General features: G+C 34.8%; 1 protein-coding gene across 11 annotated transcripts in view; it reads right to left on the bottom strand.

The window, feature by feature from the left end:
- Window positions 1-24,676, bottom strand: part of LOC131540763 (peripheral-type benzodiazepine receptor-associated protein 1) — a 123,225-nt gene that overhangs the window by 60,179 nt on the left and 38,370 nt on the right. For all 11 annotated transcript variants that reach the window (XM_058775998.1, XM_058776001.1, XM_058776004.1 and 8 more), the window contains one exon: window positions 1,228-1,335. In XM_058775998.1, coding sequence (XP_058631981.1) covers window positions 1,228-1,335 — 108 coding nt within the window. The remainder of the gene's footprint in view (window positions 1-1,227; window positions 1,336-24,676) is intronic.

Raw genomic sequence — 24,676 nt, 5'->3', positions numbered from 1 at the left:
TCTATATAATTGTAGTGAATGGTGCCCCTGTTTCTGAATCTTAAAAAAAAAATACCCATCCATCGCAAACGATGTGTTAGTTTAAGAAAAATGTAGATTCTTAAAACTTTATAAACCGTTTAGTCCAGCTTCCCGTCTCTCGAGCAGGCAGCGAAATGCGCAATGTAAGCTCCGGGAGAAGCGCGCAAAAATCTCAGTCTCCTCTTGCCTTATATCGAAATCCACCGACATTTTTCACTTGAATCTTCGTTTTAATAGTTAGTGACAGGTGTTTTGTTTTCCTTTCTCCTCTGTGCTTCCGTGTTCGTCACTCTCTCCCAGGAGCTTACTCTCGCGAGACTACGCTGACTACGTGAGTTGCGCATTTCGCTGCACCTACGTCATACTCTCAACCGCCTTGTCGGGACCGCGCCTGCTCGAGAGACAGGAAGCTGGACTAAACGGTTTATAAAGTTTTAAGAATCTAAATTTTTCTTAAACTAACACATCGTTTCGCTTCAGAAGTCCTTTATTAACACCCCGGAGACGTGTGGAGTAGTTTTGCGATGGATGGGTACTTTTTTTTTCAGATTCAGAAACAGGGGCACCATTCACTGCAATTATACAGATTGGAACAGACAGGACCATGTTGAATATAACTCCGAATGTGTTCTTCTGAAAGAGGAATGACAGACACGCCTAGGATGACCTGAGGGTGAGTAAATCTTTGGCTAATTTTCATTTTTGGGTGAACTATCCCTTTAAGTATCACTGATATGCTACTATTGTTTTAGCTATTATTTTAGATTTTTTATATTTTCTGTTCGCAATATTGATTTGACCAATTAATGCTTGTATAAGAGAAATTGTTTAAATTATAAGGCATATAAGGTTAGTTTATCACTGATATACTATTATAACTTTTATTATTTTGAATTATTTTAAATTTTCATATTTTGTTTTCACTTATTTTAAAGTAATTAATTTTGTTCTTTTTGTCATTTTGAATATTTTGTCTATAGTTTTTTTTAATTAATGTCTATTTATTAGTTTTAGTTATTGTATTACTTATGTGAAACTAAAAATGAAATGTGAAATATTTTAAATGTTTCATTTGTTTCAAGTAAAAAAAAAAAAAGTTTCAAAAAACTTTGTCATTATGTGTATAAAAATTCTAAAAATGTTCCAATAAAAATTTTACATTTTCAATGAATATACTGAACAAACAAATCAATGATGAAGCCTCACCAGTATCCTGTTCTCCTCTCTGAGAGCGTTGCATGATTTCTCCATCTCCTCCAGCCCCCGCAGCAGCTCCGAGTTCTGCCGCACCAGGAACCCGTAGTCCCTGCCATTCTGAGGAGAGCAAACACACGAGAAGATCAGTTTGAGCGCTAACATGAAGATCTCTAAAGCGTCTGGTGGACAGACACACACTCAATCCGTCCAGCTTAATTCATCATAAACCACTCAAGGCGGTAGTTTAAGTTATTAAAGGGGTGTTTTTAGGTACTAAATCAAGTGGAAAACACTTTATCAGCATACGACAGCCATGATGCTGGTCTTTAGTTCATGGTTTCAGCTTGTCCACTGAAAAACCCAACAAATATGGTTTTAAAAACACCAAATGTGCAATAAATAATTCAGGAACTAATGAGAAATCATCATAAATTTGACCAAAATGTCAGAAATGTGCACACAGTATCCTTCCTGTGATGCAAAGAGCAGAAAATACAGAAAAACAAAGTCATACAGGCCTGCATACAGTGATTTTACCATAGCAAAGTTTTTTTTTGTATTAAACCAAATGGACAAAACTTTAATTGTGGTAATTCTGTATATTGTATCAGCTCTCTAATTAACAGCTTTAGTCTCTCCACTGAAAAACCCACTAAATATGATTAAAAATCACCAATAAACAATAAATAATTCAAGAACTCAGCATTAAACTATGAGAAATTTGACCAAAACGTCAGAAATGCTCCATCAGCGTGTGCTTTTATTCCTCGTTTGCTCTTTATTTCTCATCTTGCAGGACTGACTATCCGCCCGCTGGCGAATCTGAAGGGTGACAGCTTTGATTTCAGCAGAGCGTGTGTTTTGTTCATGTCATGCCAGCTGGAAGTGGTGTCATTTCAGGGTGGAGGGTGTTTTCACTGAATATAAAGCCACACAGAGATGTTTAGCCTCAATGGGAAATGTAAACACAGAGGACTGTACACAGCATACATGATTTTAGCAATGCAATGCATTTTGTAAAAGAAATTAATCCTTTTATTCTGCAAGGACACATTCATTTGATCTGAAATGACAGTAAAGACATTTCTAATGTCACAAAAGATTTCTATCTCAAATAAATGCTGTTCTTTTGGAACTTTTTATTCATAAAAAAAAATAAAAAACCATCACAGTTTCCACAATATTGGGCAGCACAACTGTTTTCAGCTCTGATAATAACTGAGCAGCAAATCAGTATATTAGAATGATTTCTGAAGGATTATGTGACACTGAAGACTGGAGTAATGATGCTGAAAATACAGCTGCGCATCACAGATATAAATAACACTTTACAATATATTCACATTGAAAACAGCTGTTTTAAATTCTAATAATATTTTATATTTTTTACTATATTCTTGATCAAATAAATGCAAGCTTTGTGAGCAGAAGAAAAAATTAAACCGACCTCAAACCTTTGAACGGTAGAGTATAATAAATTGTAATAATAGTACGCTAAGTAATACAATATAAACACAACATTTTGAATTTCAATTATGTACACATTATGCACACAAAATCACACTAGGCAGAACCACTTCTGAGTTCATGGATAAATCGAGTTTGTCTTATTTTATCATCACTGAAAGCAAAAACCATATCACAAAGCATCAAAACTACAGTGCTCCACTTACAATCAACTTCACTCTATGTTGATGCCTTTACAATATACGCACAGCTTCACAGTTCATCTGATTTAGTTCAATCACAACACACTGCCTTTGTTGGTGTCGACTGGGTTTTACTATTGCATCAGATGAAATACAAACCAGCTGCTCATCCTACTGCTGATTCTGACTGTACAGATGCCAATCCAGACGTCTGCTGAGTGCAACAGGGATGCAATCACTCTAGAGTCAATATGCATGATCATATTTCGAGCCAAAGAGACAGACTCCATAAACAACCTGAGAAAAGATGCCATCTTCATCCATAATGCAGGCCTATGCAAGTCATTTAGCAACAGTTCACTCGCAGTTCTGTGAATTCATACATATTAACATGCATAAGACTGCAATGCAGTTCTCCATCCAGGAATAAACGTTGTTCATCTGAGAGAGAAGTCAGTAACAGCATCTGCCGCTCTCTCTTTCTCCTCTAATGACCGAACCCAAACCAGACTACAGCTCAGGTCCTGCTCAAATCTCCTGCCAAACGCGAGAGACTCTGCGTCTAAAGAGACTCGTCTGCTGCCAGGACGTCCAGATGCCAGACGGGCAGGTAGTTCAGCGTCCAGCATTTGGGATCATCATTTTAATTGCTTTGAAAAAATGACCTGCTTTACTACACCAGTTTGGGGCTTAACTGTTACTCTTACATCCGAAATCTTCTTACTTTTAGTTACAGTAACAGGACTGTTGGTCACTATCTATCAGGGCTGCATGTTTGTGGAAAAAGAGATTTTTTTCTGATTAAAAACTGCAATTTAGTGCAATTCAAAAATTAGAATCCAGGTTTGTATGGCTGCATAATTTGGCCAAAATGTTGTGATTATATGATTATAAAGCAATATGACTAATTATTATTATTATTGTTGTTGTTTTTTTATTTTATTTTTATCTCCTCAGTCTAGTTCGAGGTAGTTCTGGTATTTGTTTCTGTTTGTTAATAAGTGAAAAAAAAAAACATTTTTTAAATTACATTTTCTTTTTGGCTGCACAAATCAGAATTATTATTATTATTGTTAATAATAATAATAATAATAATAATAATATTTTACTTTTACTATTTTAATTATTTTTCTTTGTATTTTTTTCCTTACGTAGACCAAGGTAGTTCTGGTATTTGTCTCTGTTTATAATTATTAAGTGGAATAAATAAATAAATTAATAAATTAATTAACTTTTTTAACTACATTTTCTAATGAAATCGCAATATTTGTGATTTGATAATCGCACTAAGCCAAATTATAATTTCAGTTTTATTTTGAATAATTGTGCAGCCCTATTATCTATTACTATTTTACAGCTCCATAAAGGAATAAACTGCATCACATGAATAAATTACATTTTAAAATATATCCAAATACAAAACAGTTATTTTAAACTATAGAAATGTTGCACACTATTTCTGTTTCTACTGTGCTTTAATGTACAGGTGCTGGTCATATAATTAGAATATCATCAAAAAGTTGATTTATTTCACTAATTCCATTCAAAAAGTGAAACTTGTATATTATATTTATTCATTACACACAGACTGATATATTTCAAATGTTTATTTCTTTTAATTTTGATGATTAGAGCTTACAGCTCATGAAAGTCAAAAATCAGTATCTCAAAATATTAGAATATTTACATTTGAGTTTGAATAAATGACCATCCCTACAGTATAAATTCTGGGTATCTCTTGTTCTTTGAAACCACAATAATGGGGAAGACTGCTGACTTGGCAATGATCCAGAAGACGAACATTGACACCCTCCACAAAGAGGGTAAATCACAGAAGGTCATTACTGAAAGGTGTGGCTGTTTACAGAGTGCTGTATCAAAGCATATTAAATGCAAAGTTGACTGGAAGGAAGAATTTGGGTAGGAAAAGGTGCACAAGCAACAGGGATGACCGCAAGCTTGAGAATACAGTCAAGCAAAGCCGATTCAAACACTTGGGAGAGCTTCACAAGGAGAGAACTGAAGCTGGAGTCAGTGCATCAAGAGTCACCACGCCAGACGCCTTCAGGAAAAGGGCTACCAAGCCACTTCTGAACCAGAGACAACGCCAGAAGCATCTTAACTGGGCTGTGGAGAAAAGAACTGGACTGTTGCTCAGTGGTCCAAAGTCCTCTTTTCAGATGAAAGTAAATTTTACATTTCATTTGGAAATCAAGGTCCCAGAGTCTGAAGGAAGAGTGGAGAGGCACAGAATCCATGTTGCTTGAAGTCCAGTGTGAAGTTTCCACAGTCAGTGATGATTTGGGCTGCCATGTCATCTGCTGGTGTTGGTCCACTGTGTTTTCTGAAGTCCACAGTCAACGCAGCCATCTACCAGGAAATTTTAGAGCACTTCATGCTTCCTTCTGTTGACAAGCTTTATGGAGATGCTGATTTCATTTTCCAGCAGGACTTGGCACCTGCCCACACTGCCAAAGGTACCAAAAGCTGGTTCAATGACCATAGTGTTACTGTGCTTGATTGGCCAGCAAACTCGCTTGACCTGAACCCCATAGAGAATCTATGGGGTATTGTCAAGAGGAAGATGAGAGACACCAGACCCAACAATGCAGATGAGCTGAAGGCCACTATCAGAGCAACCTGGGCTCTCATAACACCTGAGCAGTGCCACAGACTGATCGACTCCATGCCACGCCGCATTGCTGCAGTAATTCAGGCAAAAGGAGCCCCAACTAAGTATTGAGTGCTGTACATGCTCATACTTTTCATTTTCATACTTTTCAGTTGGCCAAGATTTCTAAAAATCCTTTCTTTGTATTGGTCTTAAGTAATATTCTAATATTTTGAGATGCTGATTTTTGACTTTCATGAGCTGTAAGCTCTAATCATCAAAATTAAAAGAAATAAACATTTGAAATATATCAGTCTGTGTGTAATGAATGAATATAATATACAAGTTTCACTTTTTGAATGGAATTAGTGAAATAAATCAACTTTTTGATGATATTCTAATTATATGACCAGCACCTGTATATGGCTGTAGTTATTGTATTGCTACTGCAACAACAACAACAACAACAAAAAAGCAACGAAAAAAGTATCAATAAATTGCACTGAATTTCTTCTTAAGGCATATGAAAGGTGAAGGACAGAGGAATTGTGAGGAACAGACTCGAAAATAAATCATTAAATCACCGAAAATCTTGTTTCTTTTTGTATGTAAAGGAGCTGAATGAACATTCTAACTATTTCTTCTTTTGTTTTTCACCAAAAAATAACAATATATGAATTAGAAACAATACAAGACCCCAATAAGAGCCACACCCTCTAAAACCTCCACTGCTGAATTATAATATTCATGAGAGTCATTCTGCAGTCATACAGGTTTGTCATTATCTTAAATACACTTTAAGTAATGTTTAAGAGCGCTGTCAATCATGTGTGAAACCGATCCTGCCGGCACACTTACGCGTGACTCTTATCCGAGCGCTCTTGTCTCTCGGCGGGGCTGTTGGGATATGATTGATGCCTGCTCGTTACAGAGGCATCTGCGCTGGACGGCAGGACCATCCTTTTGTTCTGATTATGGATGGGTCGCGCCGCTCTCCATTAATATTTGCATCTCAGATGCGAAAGGGTCTTGGAGCAAAGCTCATCTCCATTAAAACACAAACCTCCATTAGCAGCATAATGGAGTCGACAGGGGTTCCCCGCGCACAGATGGGCTTTCTGCTCGAAGGAAGAGAAAACACTCGTGCAAGTCCACATCCGGCAGCACTCCCTGAGTCAATTCCCAACAAAATGACTAGATATTTCATCCTAAACTCAAAAAACTGAGGAAATTACATTTTGAGATTAATGTCTGAAATTAATCAAATATAAGGCTTATTTTAGTGCAATGAAAAGTTTTGCATTTTGACATTATTTCCATGACAATTCATTCTAAAATACGGTATTACAGTAATGATAATCTAATGTGAGTAACATTAAGAATGAGAATTACAAAAACTAAATAAATAAAATAATAACAATAATAAAATACAAGCTATAAAATAAATAAATAAAACATCTATGCTTTAGGGAAATTTGTTTAATAGTCCCAAAAATGCTAAAACTTTTAAAGGTTATAAAAGAGGCTTCATTTTCGTATAATATCAGACTGAATGTGATTTATGATTTATAATGTGTATCAGTCAACTGCATTTTGACATTATTTTGATGACAACTCATTCTAAAACAGAATATTACAATAATGTTAATCTAATGAGAATCACATTCAGAAAGAATGAGAAATGAGTTACAAAAAAAAAAAAATAAAATGTCTACGCATCAGGCAAATGCACTTAAATAGTCCTAAAATAATGTAAAATGCAAAAAAATAAATAATGGTTATATATTATTTTATAATAGGCTTTATTTCCTTTATGCAATATAAAATAGAATATTTTTGAATATAACCATATCTTTAGTATCAGAATGAATGTAAGGAAAAAAGTTCTTAATGTAAATTTAATGCTAATTTAATGCTCAATTCTCGTAAAACACAATGATTTATGATTTATAATGTGTATCATTCCATTAGACAGATTTTCAGGTTATACGAGACACAAATGAGAAGGAAAACACTCATTAGCTACATTCCATTAATTTTACACAGATGTCATATATCACACACATACACGCAATCTTGACACACAGGAGTTTGCGCTCTCATTAATGTTTTCCAGTAAATATCTCTTGACGACCTGTTGGAGTGATTATGACAATAATTTGTTAATGTCTTAACTAGCATTTAACTATGACACACACCATATGCTGCTGGATTCTATTCTCTTAAATTAAATTATTTACTTTACATCCCCTGTGAGAAATTAAGTAATGTTCCAACCTTTCAATAACCATCAAGAATGAAAACTTTAATGTTTAAGTTAAAATAGGATGGTTGAAATTAATATCATTATTGTATTTATTATATTACAATTTTAATATCAGATCATGATCATATTTTTATTTATTTATCATTTTTATTACATTATTATTGATTTATTATAACTGAAAATGTACAAGTTTTGCATTGGCATTTCTATCACAATCTAATGAACCTATAAGCTTATTTCCGACACAGAATAAAAATATTAAAAAGTAATTGCGACTTTTTTATCTCACAATTCAGACATTTTTCAGTCTGCTGTTCATAATTCAGAATTCCAAGTTTATAACTTGCACTTAACTCACTTCTGCAGTTTTCACTTCTCGCAATTCTGACTTTTTTTCTCAGGATTCTGACCTTACATCTCGCAATTATTAACCTGCAATTGTGAGGTATAAATTCACAATTCAGAGAAAAAAAGTCAGAAACTGCAATTTATAAATCGAAATTGCTAGTTTACATCTAGGACTTCTTCAAATCAGAATTCTGAGTTTACATCTCGCAATTAATAACTAGCAATTATAAAGAAAGAAGTCAGAAATTGTGAGTTTAAGTCTCGCAAGTCAGGATTTTTTCTAAGAATTCTGAGTTTACACCTTGCAGTTAATAAATCACAATTGCAATTGTAAGGAAAAAAACAAATTGAGAGTTTTTATAATTGCATGTTTACATCTCACAATTCTGACTTTTTTAACAGAATTCTGAGTTTACATCTTGCAAATTAATAACTTATTTTGATTAGGAACTAAGCTCGCAATTCAGAGAAAAAAGTAAGAAATTACGAGTTCTTGCAAAAAGTAAGAAATCTTGCAATTTTGTCCTTTTTCCTCAACTCCAAGTTTACATCTCTCAATGAATAACTTGCAATTGTGAGATATACAGTCATGGCCAAAAATATCGGCACCCTTGGTAAATATGATCAAAGAAGGCTGTGAAAATGAATCTGCATTGTTAATCTTTTTGATCTTTTATTTTAAAAAATTCACAAAAATCTAACCTTTCATTGGTTAATAAGAATTTAAAATGGGGGGAAATATCATTATGAAATAAATGTTTTTCTCAAATACACGTTGGACACAATTATTGGCACCCTTGGAAATTCTTATGAGTAAAATATCTCTGAAGTATATTTCCATTCATATTCACAATTTTGAGCACTACCAGGGTGATTATGAACATGAAACTACCCAGCCATGGCTTCCTGTTTCACAGAAATATAAATATGAGGGAAAACAAAGCCCAAATTCCCTTAATCATCCATCACAATGAGAAAAACCAAAGAATATATTTCTGATGTGCAGCAAAAGATAACTGAGCTTCACAAATTAGTGAAGTGGCTTTAAGAAAAGAGCTAGAGCAGTGAAAATTCCCATTTCCACCATCAGAGCAATAATTAAGAATTTCCAATCAACAGAAAATGTTAGGAAACTGCCTGGAAGAAGACATGTGTCTATATCATCCTAATGCACGGTGAGAAGGAGAGTTTGAGCGGCTAAAGACTATCCAAGGACCACAGCTGGAGAATTGCAGAAAATAGTTGAGTCTCGGGGTCAGAAAACCAAAAAAAAAAAATGGTCAAACAGCACCTACATCACCACATGTTGTTTGGGAGGGTTTCAAGAAAAATTCTCCTCGCTCATCCAAAAACAAACTCCAGCATATTCAGTTATCAGACGGCTGGAACTTCAAATGGGACTGGCTTCTATGGTCAGATGAAACTAAAATATGAGCTTTTTAGCAGCAAACACTCAAGATGGGTTTGGTGAACACAGGGATAAAAAGTACCCCATGTGTACAATGAAATATACTGCTGTATTTTTGATGTTGTGGGCCTATATTTCTGCTGGAGGTCCTGGACATCTTGTTTAGACGCATGGCATCATGGATTCTATCAAATACCAACAGATAAAAAAATCAATAAGTGACTGACTCTGTTAGAAATCTTATAATGGGCCATGTTTGGATCTTCCAACCGTACAATAATCCAAACACAAACCTCAAAAACAACACAAAAATGGGTCACTGAGCACAAAACCAAGCTTCTGCTGGCCATTCCAGTCCTCTGACCTGAACCCTGTAGAACATGAGTGAACTGAAGAGAAGAAGCTGTGAATCTAAAGGGTCTGGAGTGATTCTGGATGAAGGAATGGTCTCTGATCTCTTGTCAGGTGTCTCTAACCTCATCAGGCATTATAGGAGAACATTTAGAGCTGTTAAACTGGCAAATGGAGGTTTCAAAAACCATTGAATAAAAGGGTGCCGTTAATTATGGCCAATGTGTATTAGAGAAAAACATTTATTTCATAATGATATTTCCCCCCATTTTAAATTCTTATTATCCAATGAAAGTTTAGATTTTTGTGTGTTTTTTTTTTTAAATAAAAGATCAAAAGGATTAACAATGCAAATAATTTTTTCCCGTCCTTCTTTGATCACATTTACGAAGGATGCCGATATTTTTGGCCATGACTGTAGCTTGCAATTATGAAAAAAGTCTGAAATTGCAAGTGCATTTCTTGCAATTCTGACTTTGCATCTTGCAATTAGTAACTTGCAGCTGCGAGTTTATGAATCGCAATTGCAAGTTTTTCTCAGAATTTTTTTCAGAAATACTCACTTCAACTTTATTTATTTTAAATGTAATGATTCTGAAACATGAAACAGTTGTTGTTAAAAAACATATTGCCAAGTTTGGGTGAAATATTCCTTTAATCACTGAGGACCGCTGGCTGTCTGCATTTGTTACTGCATTGACAAACACACTGCAGGTGTGGGAAGATTCAGGCGGAGAAAAGACTGTCTGCTGGAGTTCCCATCATGCCCCTCTCTCTCTTCCTCTCTAATCAACGCAGATACAAACAGAGATAATTGAAGGCTGCGTGCCGCTTTCAAACACACGCTGACCTGGCTACGAGTCTGGAGGCGGTTTCCATGGCAATGCCGCTTTTAATCAGCCGTTTTCTGCTAAAGGCCACCGAGTTTGTTACTCTGGGGAAATAACGTTAACAAACACATAGCGAATGAAGCGCAGGTGGCGACCCCTGCATGCGAGGAGAGACACAGGTGGAGCTGTTCTCAGATCAGTGACGACACAATCATCTACACGCAAATGTTTCAGGGCTCTTTTATGAAGTGCGTCGGCCCCTGGGTTACCAGCACAAAGACTCGCCTTTAACAAATTGGGCCGTTTCAGCCAAGAACTCCACGGGAAGTCAATTAATCAGAGCGAACTCAGCAAAGAGAAAAAAGCCCATCTAACAAAGGTCTGCCGGAGTAAATCTGAGCTCGTAATTGTGCCATATTGTGGGCGACTAACTGACCTTGAAAGGAAAAAGATGGAGAAATGCAATGAATTTGAACATTATCATCACGGTTCATTAAATTTATGCATGGAATACATTTTGAACTGGAGAACAGTACATAAATACTACGAAATTAGGCAGTGAACAAATGTTTTAAGTCCGTAAAACTGGTTTGTTAAAACTTTTAATGAGTTAAAGGAATAGTTTGCCTGAATTCTGTCATCATTTACTCATCTTAATGTCATTTCTTCCATTAAACAAATACAGCAAATTAAATCTACGGCAGAAGCATATTTTTCTGTTGCTTTTGCATCCTTTTTGGCGCTTGAAGAGTCAATTCTGTGACAAATTGCTTACACTCCTCTATTGCAAGTCACTTCAGATAAAAACATCTGCTAAATGCATTAATGTAAACGTAAATGAAAGTCCTCATCACTGTCTACATTTATTGTTTCGAAACTGCAGCATGTAAATTCTACTACCCTATGATTTCATTTGAGAAAATCTATCATTGTATCACTTACGCACAGAAACTTCAATATAACTCATTAAAAAAAAGTTTGGTTTAACTTGAAGAAATTGTAACAGAAACACACTATTGTACAGTGGAATGTACTTTTCAAAGTAGTAGTAATAATAATAATAGTAATTATAAATTTAAGGAATATTGACAATCTTTCCTCCATGTTTGCGTTTTAACTGAAAACCTGTGTTGTGCAGTAATTTGTTTGCCAGAAAATAAAAGGCATTGTTTATTCTTAATTTACTGCATATTAAAAGATTTATTGTTCATGTTTTGTGTATTTATTTTATTAATACCATTTTTTGATATTAAATTTGTATAAAATCATAATTAAGTTGTTAAAAAATAAAATGGAACTTATAGGGCTCTACTCTACAAAAGACATACAGTCTTAAATAGTACTGTATAAGTACTGAAATAAAGAGTTGGAAAGACATGACGGATAATGGTGAGTAAATAATGGCATGATTTTCATTTTCAGGTGAATTATCACTCAAAAAAATCTCATAAGTGACTCTACAGTGTCGTTAAACTCCAGCAGAGAGAAGCGAATAATAAGTCCAGAATATGTCAGGACATAAGTTTTGATGTGACAGTCAAACTGTGACATGTCAGAAACACTTGACTAGATACACCGTCTAGAACTGGAGTGGGATTTTTAAACATATTCAGTTTGGGTGAGAGTGAGAGACGGATAAACAGACAGACAGACAGATGACATGTCTAATCATTTTCAAAGCAGCATAAAAACATCCTGACACACACACTCATGAAAGTTGAAGGAATGGAGTGAAAACAGGAAGACAGAGATAAACAGAGAGAGACAAACGAGGATGGCAAGTGCACCTGCTAATTTGTAACTTCTTAAAAACTGTAAATCAAAGCGATACAAAGAATCCATGCAAGAAACATCTGTTGTGAATCTTTACACATCATCGAAGTGGAACATTCATAGAATATCAGAAGTATATACTAGTCTATTTTTGTCTCCAGAAAACAAAAATACGAGAAAAAATTCACAATGTCACATAATGAAACAGAGACTGACTGTGACTAGGGTTATTAATTAACTAAAACTAAAACCAGAAAAATAAACTTTCATTAAAATAAATGTTAACTTGAATAAAATTTTAAAAATAATAAACTGACTTTTTTAAATTCAGCAAGTTGCCAAAATAACATTTGTCACTTAGCCCTGCAATAAAAAGGTTCTATGGATGTTAAAGGGGACATCAGATGCCCCACAAGATGGTATGATTCTTTAGGGTCTTCATGAAAAGTCTATACCATACTTTGGTTAAAATTTCTCAATGGTAGTGTAAAACAACACCCTTTTTACCTCGTCAAAAACAGCTCTGTTCACAGCAAGCCGTTTCAGTGCATGTCTCTTTAAATGATAATGAGGTCTGCTCACCCCGCCCCTCTCTTCCGTGGGGTGATGAGCTGTTCTCATGAGACTGTTAACTTTAGCCGCATTTAGCCGTGGAACTTGCTAACTAGCACATTATTAGGAAAGGCGATTTGCAAAGATTCTGGATCATGAATGATTCGCAAAAACATAGACGCATTAAAAACAAAGGTAATCCTCTGCGTCTTCAACGACTCGGATGTCGGGAGTAAATGATGACTGCTAACACCTCAATTGCTTAGGAGACATTCTTGTCTACACCTGCTCTGGCGTCGAAACAATGGCGGACTGTTTACAGCTAATTTAGGACGGGTATTTGCTAAAACACCAGTGTCAGTTAACAATCGTGGGAGGGACCTGGGTCTGTGTGACATACATCAGGCCAGAATCTGTGAATGGCTTGATTTGAGAAAGGGGTAATAATTTTGAGGGATTTAAAAAAAAGAAATGGGCAGATTTTTATCATTGGTGGTTGTGTACACACACTGCCAACACACATTTATATTCAAACACCATGTAAAAGTGAATTTTGTCTTCACGGAACCATCGAGGCCTATAAAGAACCTTTATTTGTATGAGTGTATCCATACTTCTGGTAAAATAACAGTGCACTTCCCTTCTTAAATTACTGTAAAGTAACGTGACCAAATCTACCTCTCGCAGGACAAACGAAAACAAAGACATCAGCATTTTACCATCAATAAACCCCCAGAGATGAGAAACCACGAGCAGACCGGCTGTTACGAGCAACACAATAATACAACGTGTGTGTGTGTGTGTGTGTGTGTGTGTACCCTACAGAGACATACACACACACACCAGACGTCTGCAAGAGACAAATGTCTAATGCTGTGAGTGTATTACAATGCATGTTTAAAACAGATTGATTAGATCAGTTCAGTATTCAGCAGGGACATTAATAACTGTACTTTCAACTAATGTAATTTTCCTTTCTAAAGAAGAGACCTGGAGAATTAGCGAGTTGTGCTTGCTATGACAAGCATCACTAGTACACTGGATATTTAGGCATTTATTTTGGCATGTCCAACTCAAACGATCACTAAAGTGATATTCAGAGATTATACAGATATTTATTATTGTGATATTTACAAAGCCACTGAATTGTTTTTCAGAGTATGTGCTGTTATTTCTGTAAATGTACAGTTTTCTCCTGCTGGATGAAAAGCAGGTGAACAAAAGCCAAAAGATGCACACTGAAGGAGGGACCTGAGGGATATTTACAAAAACAAGTGCCTAGCAACCACCCTTAATACCCTAGCAACCACACAGAAATCTAACAAGACTCTACTTCTCCTTACGTATTCTTCAGTATATGTAAAAATTGAGTTTAGACTCTTCCTCTGGTAATTGGTCTTCTGAAAAGCCGCATCTCCTGTGTTGATTGACAGGTCTTGTCCTGCTCTTCATCTCTAATGAAAACAAAACATAACCGCTCTCTCCACACCAATAACAAGGGCTAGGAAAGAGACTGTGATTAGAGTTTCATCCTGTTTCCTGAGAGTCCTGACAGCACATGATTGCCTTCTCTAGATAATGGTCATGTTCAGATGAGAGCACTAGTGCACTGCTTACTGCATACTGCGCTGCATGCTCTATACTGCCTATTATGGTAATACTTTACTTAAAGCCTTTATGTATTAATGCATTATAAAGGGTTATTAAAGGGTACAATGCATCATAATTATTCATAATGTGCATTGCTATACATTATATCTTGTTCTAAATATAACCAAATTTAAAATGCATAGTTTAACAATAGTGGTTACAATTATTCATGAGATTGTACAATGCATTATAAGGTGCATTACTAGGCATAATTAATGCATTAAAACTACTTTTATAATGCATTACACAAAGATTTTAAGTAAAGCGTTACCCCTATGATTTTATTTAAAAGTAGTATGTGAAAAAGTATGCAGAGATGAAGGTTTCAAACAGTACTATGCATGCTGAATTAACTCAGCTAGTGGCATCCAGTTTTTAGCTTTCAATATATTAAATATAAATTTTTGGGTATTTTTAATCTAATGTTGTCAAAATAATCTAACTTTTGGCAGTCAGATAAAAAAAGTCAAAAATGAGACTGAAATGGAAATGGTAGCTTAAGTTTTGCAGATTGCATTGTGGTCTACAGTTTTCCTAACAGTGAGCTCTGGTCCTACACTGCACATTTTGGCAAATACAGCAGTTCATCCAGGTATTTAATGCATAGTATTGAGTTAGGGTTTTTGGGGGCAATTTCCATTGCGATTTTAAATGCATTAAAAAAAAAAAAACTCCAGGTTTGGTGAATATATATCAATATGACTTCTAAAAATTATTGACACTACTACAAATACTACTACTACTACTACTACTACTACTACTATTATTATTATTATTATTATTAAATTAAATTTATAAAACAGAACTATAATATTTTACTGTAAAATAAATATTGAGTATTTAAGATATAAAAATAAAATATTGTAATACAATAATTTTATAATAATTACAAAAATATAAAACAAAACCAACAATAATAATTCTTCTATTTACTGGTAGTAAAAATATGAAATATTACTACTGCAATATTTTACTGTAAAAAAAAATATTTAAGAAAAATATAATATTTTAATAAAATATATAACAATAATATGAATTATTATTATTAGTAGCAAATTAAATATTTTTTAAAAATGAAACTACTATTGTAATATTTTCCAGTAAAATAAAAAGTAGGAAAATACAAGGAAAATAAAAATAAAAATAAAATAAATGTATTTTACTGTACAATTGTAAAATTACAATAGTAATATTTTTGGTGGTCTTGAATTATTCCTTTTCAAATGTTCAACAATCAAGCTTTTATTTTCAGGGAAAACTTCAAGAAGCCCTTAAAGCTTCTCGTGTCAACAGCAGTTGGTTTATAAGCGCTTCATATCCAGATTTAAATGTTATTTTGATGAAATCGTGCAGCGCTGGTATAAGCAGTGTGACACTGATATTTCAAACACAGCCGGCGGCTGCTCTATACAGCAAAACACTGAAGGTCACATGGCTCAGCCTTCACTAGCACTTGTGTTTCGGACAAAACAGTGCTTGACATTTACAATCAGAAACGTCTACACAAAATTACTGACCTTTTTCTTGGAGCAATGCAAAGAGTCAACGGTATAAAACGCAATCAGATGTGGTCACGCTGGATTGAGTTCAGTGTGTATTATTAAAATACTCTATTATGAGTCAAAAAACTGAATATCAGCATCTCTGCAGGTCTGTGAGTAACACCGTCAGGTGCTTTAGCTAAAGACTGCTGGAGCGACATTAAACACAATGTGCGTTCGAGAAGTCGCTCATTAAATACGCGCTGGGGGTCCATTAACTCCACGAGAAGGAGCTTTAGTTAACCTAACATTCAATAATAAACTCAATGCTGATATATGACTGACAGCTCAGAGACGCTGCTGTGTACGGCTGTGATAAGAGCGTCTGCGTCCTAAAATATACTCCAGTAAGCAGACAATAAAGCTCATTATATTCATCCCTTCTCCCGTCTCATTCAATCAAACACAATCATACATCCTGTGATTCGTTTCCATTAAAAAGAAAACGGGTCGCATTTGTCTAAAGTGTCAGAATATAAATTAGAATTGGATATTAGTGTCTGTGGCGCAAAAACCTGCTTCTGTGAACAATCACCGCATCTGCATAACAATGAGACGCCGCTCATGTTTTGATCCACCATCATCATCATGGAATTTATTTTTAAATTCCAAAAATTCTCCCTCAAGGGAATTCCTGTTATACTAAGAATTCCATATCCCCACTGTCAGAATGCTTTGGAATGCAGGGAAATTTCATTTCACCATCTAAATTGGATCTGGATGTGCGTCGTCCGGCTTTGGAGTGGATGTGATGGGTGAGATGTGATTTCTGACCTGAGCAGAGGGAAAAGCCTTCGGCACTATGCAATAATCGTCTTAAAAATGGCGACTGTCTGGACTGAGAAGAATTTAATTTAGGAGAAACCTTCACCTGGTTTAAAAAGAGCTTCCAGAAACATCCACAATTGTAGTGATAAGGAAATAATGCAAGAAATCACAAGCAAGAACCCTGATCTGGCTGGAAATGTTATTAAAATGGCAGCCGGCAAGAAGTTCAAGATACAAACGGTCTGTGCGCAGATTTGCAGCGAAAGATTACAGAGGAGGAAATGGGGAGCAAGGAAATGGGGAGTTGCTGATATTGTGGTCTATAACTCCTCCCTGAACTTCCCGTTGCCCTGTATCTTGCGCTCTCATTGGCTGTAGGTCATCACCGATGTATTTTTCAGTCAGAACTCATTTCACACAGCTGGATTGTGAATCGCCGACAGGTTCAGATATTTAGCATGCCAAATATTTCACGGGCATCGGCAACGCGTCAGCGATGATCTCAGATCGTGTCTTTGATAATTCACACTACGTGAATGTCACTTACATGAACGATTTGCCTCCAAAATCGGGGCTAAAATCATCAATTCTAAATAAATAAAATGAAATAAAATAATATTTATCTTTGATAAGTCGCCTGACGACTTGCTGTTTCAATTGAAAATTAAATATTGAAAACTGAAATTGAAAAACTGAAATGAACAGGTGACATAAAATCAACAACTATTGGCAATCCAATACAAACACACAACTAATTTTTAGTTAAAAAGTACTCCTTACTATCAGGCTAAATTCACTGCATGCAACCTAGAGTCAAAAGGGACTGCATTAATATTCTTTGCTGCCTTTCATCTGACTTCAAATGGATGCGTATCTGTGCTCAGCTCCCCTCAAAGCAGTCCTTCGAGTTCCTGAAGTTTTAGCGGTTTAAGTGTTTTTTCTTCTTGCTGCCTGAGCACCATGTGCTCTTTGATTCAGAGCTCATTCTCTCAGAGTCAGAGCTGCGAGTCTGTATTTGGAGCAGGAGAAGAACCGGCTTCCTGTGACCTACATCCACACAATAAGCCATGCCATCATATTTTCCACACTTGTGCAGTGAATAGAAGTCATTAAGTTCTGTGTGTCTGTAAAACAGATCATATTCTACACTTTTGGAGCATTTTATTATTCTACTCCACTTCTATCAAGGTCTTCTTGCACCAACAGCAAGCTGAATTTAGTTTGTAATAACCATTTTTTCCCCATTTTTCTGACAAAGAGCTTGTCATATGTTAATGTTGATGCCACAAACACATGCAAAATCAAGCTATTGTTCGCTCATCTACTTTGTGAATCTGTGTGTGAGGAGCTTTAGTATTTTATATAATGCTTACTCATTCACCTCATGAGGAAAACACTGAGTGTGTTGACTGATTCAGGAAGGGCTATAGCAGCCGGTCGAGAGGAGGTAAAGCAACCTGAAAACTACTGCATGTCCTCATTCATACTTCACTAGTGTTTCATTCGTCATAGTTGGGTAAACTTCTACAGCGATGAATGGAAACTACAACAAATGTGTTCCCATTTGTTCCAACAGCAAAAGAAATCTGCAATAGAATTCCTATGACCTTCCAAAAGAGGAAATGGAAAATATAAAAAACTTTGTTAGATTTGCAATGTTAATAGCTGTGGAAATGTGTCATTCTGTGAAAAAGGGTCATTGTTTTCATTAGTTGAAATAAAGCTAAAAGAAAAACAACAACAACAAAAACTAAAAAAATGTTAAGAACTAAGAATAAAATGTAAATATTAGATCAAAAACTTTGAGAAATGTTGCCTCAGCAACTAACTGAAATAAAATAAGTCAAGGTTGAAGTACTAAAATTACTATATAAACAAAGTAAAAGAGAGAAAAAGCCAATTCAAAATATTAATAAACAATACAATAGTATATAATTAATACTAAAATAACATTTAGGCTATTTTCTTAATCTGTATTTTTGTCTAGTTTTCTATTAAGACAATCCCCTAAAACAAGATCATTTTGCTTGAGTAAATGCTGTAAAGTAAGACATTGTTGAATTTTTAATAATAATTTTTACCACACTAGCAAATTGTTTTGTTTTAATTTAATCTCACCAAATTTTGTTAGATTTTTGCATAAAAAAAACTATAGAAATATAGACATTTCATTAGATTTGCTTAGATTTTTTATTAATATCTAATACAAGTAAATTCATCTCTCCAGACTCATCGAAATGTGGTGCTCATATGGGAGACGTAGGTTTGAATCTGACTGGAACAGAAACAGAATCATAAATATAGTCCATATGGCATCTGCACAATGGAACAGAGCAGCCAGAACATTCTGCGCAACATCTGATATTTTGGCCTACAGAAGTCAACAAGAAGTAGTCAGGAACAAACTCTTACTTTGTCTTCATCTACAATGTCATACTTTTAGCATATGATCCACATCTGCAAGATTAATTTACAAAAACTGCAAGTGTGAATCTACAGTCTGCTTGGAAACTGCACCTTTATTTAGCTCACGTCTGTCTGCGGAGCTGAACAAAGCCAGACACGCTCTCACACACCCACCGCCGGTATGATTAAACACTCCCACTTCGCATGATCTTCACATCAGCACATATTACAAAGAATAAGATTATAATATTGACCGCTTTACCACATGCTTTCATGTCTCCTCTGAGCTGTTATTAACGCCTGTGCATTTAATTGAAAACAGACTCAAAATCTAATCCTAAATGAGCAGCATACGGGAAAGATAATAAAAAAAAAACAACCCAAAAAGCCCCTGAGGATGAGGACGAGGTCCTCTCTGATCCCTTTACAAGGAGAAACACAATAGCTCTGTTCCCTAGCATACTGTCAGCGTACCCTCTATGAACATACTAGCAAGTATTTGCATAATGTTTTTAAATTTACACACAATTTATTACATATTATATTCCATAAATATGTATGTGTGTGTGTATTATATATAGTTCAAGAAGATAACATTCGTACGTAAATACATTTGTACGTAAATATTTAATGATAGAACTTTAATCATTAGAAATGGGCAACCATTTATGAATGAAAATGTAGAAATGCATTTATATTTGAGACTTTTACTATTTCTGTAAAATACCACATTTACATTTATTAATTTATCAGAATAGTACTACTGCTGCTACTACTACTAATAACAGTAATAACACACATTGAGATTTACCAAAACTAACTTTGACAACAGAGTTTGATGTTGAAATGTTGCTAAACTGCAGGGTTATTAAAGTGAACTAAAGTAAAAAATAAAAAGGACAATGTAAAAAAACAAATTGTTACTTTAAATACAATAAAATAAAAATAACTGAAAATAAAATAAAATACAGAAAACTTATTTGAGCTATTTTTTGATGCACTAAAATAACTAAAACTGAAATTAAAAATAATAAAAATTATACAGGCAAAAAAACAACAACTAAAAATTACAAAAACCCCCAAAATTACTAAATATTTAACAGTGCAATATAAAATGCATAATAAAGAACATGAAAAACACACGTGCACGCAAATTTTGGGCAAAATAGTATATTACCATCAATGTTTTTTGATACTGAATGAAATACAACTATTTATTTGGAAATATGTTGCCTTAAAATGCTGTACTATGTTTTGGAAAAGAGCGATAAAAACAAAATGAAACCTGTGCAATATTGAGGCAGAGGTTACGGCGGCACTGAGGGTGATAATATGAGCCTCAACCCCCCAAACTCATATATAAGTCATGAAGAGAGCCCCTTAAGTGCCGTTTGCTTCCCTCACGTGATTTGTCGCGGATACCTGACGGTGATGGATTGGTGTGTGTTGGGGGTTTCATGAGAAAGTATGCAGACATCAGCAACACTAAAATCACCTCAGGTTTCTCCATCCAGTTTCATCCATTTTTTACAGCACACACGCTAACGTTTCTATCCGTCACTGGCATTTACCCACATGCCTTCTAACTGTTGTCTGCTCCAGGCGGTTTGCATTGAAGAGGGTAAACTGGACAAGGCCCCAGGTGCACATTATCTGCGTTGACACACACACACTTAAAAAAAGGTCTCGACTGCCACTGTATAGCTGAAGATGTTGATAAGTCGTCACAGAAATCCTCCGCTGCAGGTCAAACTCATCTTTGCCCTTGAATCTAGAAGACAACGAGAATTTGCAGGCATTCTGTCCACGTACACATGCAATGGTAGATTTATATACAAGAGCGATTAGTTGACTAGTCATTCGTGCAATTTTAAATATATGTAGTTTGCATGTGGCTAGAATGAAGAAAACGGCAAACAAAAGACAAATGTGACCCTGGACCACAAAACCTTAAGTGTCAATTTTTCGAAATTGAGATTTATACATCATTTGAAAGCTGAATAAGCTTTCCATTGATGTATGGGTTGTTAGGATCGGACAATATTTGGCACAACTATTGGTACAACTATTTGAAAATCTGGAATCTGAGGGTGCAAAAAAATCAAAATATTGAGAAAATCACCTTTAAAGTTGTCCAAATGAAGTTCTTAGCAATGCATATTACTAATCAAAAATGCCGTTTTGATATATTTACAGTAGTACATTTACAAAATATCTTAATGGAATATGATCTTTACTTAATATACTAATGATTTTTGGCATAAAAGGAAAATCGATAATTTTGACCCATACAGTGTATTTTTGGTTATCGCTACAAATATACCCCAGCGACTTAAGACTGTTTTTGTGGTCCAGGGTCACAAATACCATTCCTTTGCTCACATTTATTGATTGAATTAGTCAACAGCCACTTCTGTTCTGCAAGGGAAATGAGTTTCTGTATCTCGGCATTTACGGCACATCAATGATAAGCTGCAGTTTGGGACTAAAGGTCTCTTTGGTGCTAACAAAGTGTTTTGGTTATTGACTAGCAGCATCAAACTGAGAATTTATCCATCTGCAGCCTCTGTAGTAAATCCTCAGCAAGCCAAGCACTCAGTGCAGAAATTAACCAAACGGCAAATCAATTCAGGCCTGACATTTCAAAAGAGCAGAATAATAAAAAAAATTTAAAATAAGAATAAATATTCTTTATTTTATTCATACAGCATTTGGGGTTGGAAAGATTTCATGTTAAGAAGCCTTTTCTGCTCACAAAGGCTGCATTTATTTGATCAAAAACACCGTAAAAACGATAAAATTGTGAAATACTATTACAATTCTAAATAAGTGTTTTTCATGTGTAGCCTATATATTATAAAATGTAATTTATTCCTATGATGCAAAGTTGAATTTTCAGCATCATTAATCCAGTCTTCAGAAATCATTCTAATATGCTGATTTGCTGCTTAGGAAACATTTGGATGAATGGAAAGTTTAAAAGAACAGCATTTATTTTGAAATAGAAATCTTTTATAACATTATAAATATTTTTGCTGCCACTTTTGGGCAATTTAATGCATCCTTGCTGATTAACAGCATTAACCTTTATAAAAAAAAAACACACACACAAACAAAAGGAACTACTGGTGTGGCTATTGAAATGCTCCAAACCAGCGCCTGACTGTAAACGGGGTTCATTTTCATGAGGTTTCCCCTCTGAGCCCTTAAAACCTTGTTGTAGTCCATGTTATGATAATGAAGCATGACACCATCAGTGAGGAATAATTCAAAAGCAGCGAACACAGCAGATCTTCAATGCAATTATTAGCCCTGTCCTTGCCTCATACTGCTCGTAATCACATGCTAATATAAAGCAAATACCAGGGTCACTGCTTAAATAATGACCAACATATAGGCTGACTTCAGCACACAACTTCTCACACACACACACACACACACACAGTTCAACAAACAGTTGTTTTCTTTTCTCAGTATGGTTGCTTAATGTGTACTAGAGTTTGGAGAGATTTCAGATCAATCAAACTCTGACATCTCAACAGTTTATATATTCAACATTACACTTTTATCCAAACCGACTTGCATTGCATTCAACACTTTTAAAAATAAAGATTCCAAAAGTGGTTTTTCACAGTGAAGCCATAGAAGAACCATTTAGCTTCCCAGTGAACAGTTCTTAAAAAAAAAAAAATCATTTTTCTAAATGTGAAGAAAATTGCAACAATCTAAAGAACCCTTTTCCACTATAAAGAACCTTTTGTGCAATGGAAACATTCCATTGATGTTAAAAGGTTCTTCATGGGGCCATCAACGGCAGAACCTTTGAAGAATTAAGGTATACAAGATACACCTTTTACCAGTTCAAAACTACAATATTTTACGCAAATCACATACTAATGATAAAATGTGAATTTAAAAAAAAAACTTCACTGAGGTAGATGTTTTTATTCAGTAAGAGGACATGTGCATGAGCTATGATGGAAACATTTACTGAATTGATCACTAGACGCACAAACAAAAACCATGCAAATTTGTCTAAAATATTGACAAAAACCTTGCTAATTTATTCACAATTTGTTTTTTATCCTGATGAAAACATACTACTGTTCAAAAGTTTGGGGTCAGTAACTTTTTTTTTAAAGAAATGAGTAGTTATTCAGCAGCGATGCAATAAATTGATCAAAAGTGACAGTAAAGACGTTTTTAATGTTACAAAAGATTTCCAATTCAAATAATTGCTGTTATTCTGAATTTTATATTAATCAAAGAACACTGAAAAATAAAATGTATCACAGTTTCCACAAAAATATGAAGCAGCACAATTGTTTCAACATTGATAATAATCAGAAATGTTTCTTGAGCAGCAAATCAGCATATTAGAATGATTTCTGAAGGATCATGTGACACTGAAGACTGGAGGAATTATGCTGAAAATTCAGCTTTTCATCACAGAAATAAATTACATTTTAAAATATTTTTATATTTTAAATTGTAATAATATTTCACACCATGTTTACAGTATTTTTGATCAAAACCCCTGTCATTTATCCTCTTGGTTTTACAACAAACTCACACTATCACAGATGTACAACACACATACAAAAATCATAATCACAAGACTTCATCATAATCATAAACTGCATAGAAATCTCCAACAACTAACTCCAAATAATTGCTGCTTCAACACAATTACAGAGCGCAGCTGTGACTCCTGTGTTAGATATCAAGCATGCAAAAGACACAGTCATCAGATTATTGCATGTATTTCACAGCGGGTCAATAATTGGGTCTAGTTTCTTGTTTAAGAACGGGGGTTGCATTTGCCGTCTAATCCCATCACCCCCAAACGGGCCCAGACCCCGACCGCTTCAAACGCACATAAGCCCTTAATCTCGTCATGTGTTTCATACAGCACTACAAACTCCACGCCTGACATCGCCTCACATTGAGAGGCTAATATCACTTTCACAGCAGGATACGGAAGATATTTATGGAAGTGGCCAAAAGCATCAAGACACACACATACTGTAATTCACTATAAAGAGAAATGAAATCAATCATGTTGAGAAATACACTGTGCATTAAAATAAACTGCACATTATAATCAATCATTAAACTATGGAAGCTTGTTTCTGCCATGAGATGAAGTCAAAAGGTAATTGCAACTTTTTATCTTCTGATTTTTTCTCGCAAATGTGAGTTTATATCTCACAATACATACTTTTTTCATCACAATTTTGAGAAAAAAGTCAGAATTGTAAGATATAAATCCAAAATTGCATGATGCAGACTTGCAATTCTGAGG

Source organism: Onychostoma macrolepis, chromosome 05, assembly GCF_012432095.1.
Source record: "Onychostoma macrolepis isolate SWU-2019 chromosome 05, ASM1243209v1, whole genome shotgun sequence".
NCBI classification, from domain to species: domain Eukaryota; kingdom Metazoa; phylum Chordata; class Actinopteri; order Cypriniformes; family Cyprinidae; genus Onychostoma; species Onychostoma macrolepis.
This window is presented reverse-complemented; position numbering and strand designations above follow the sequence as displayed.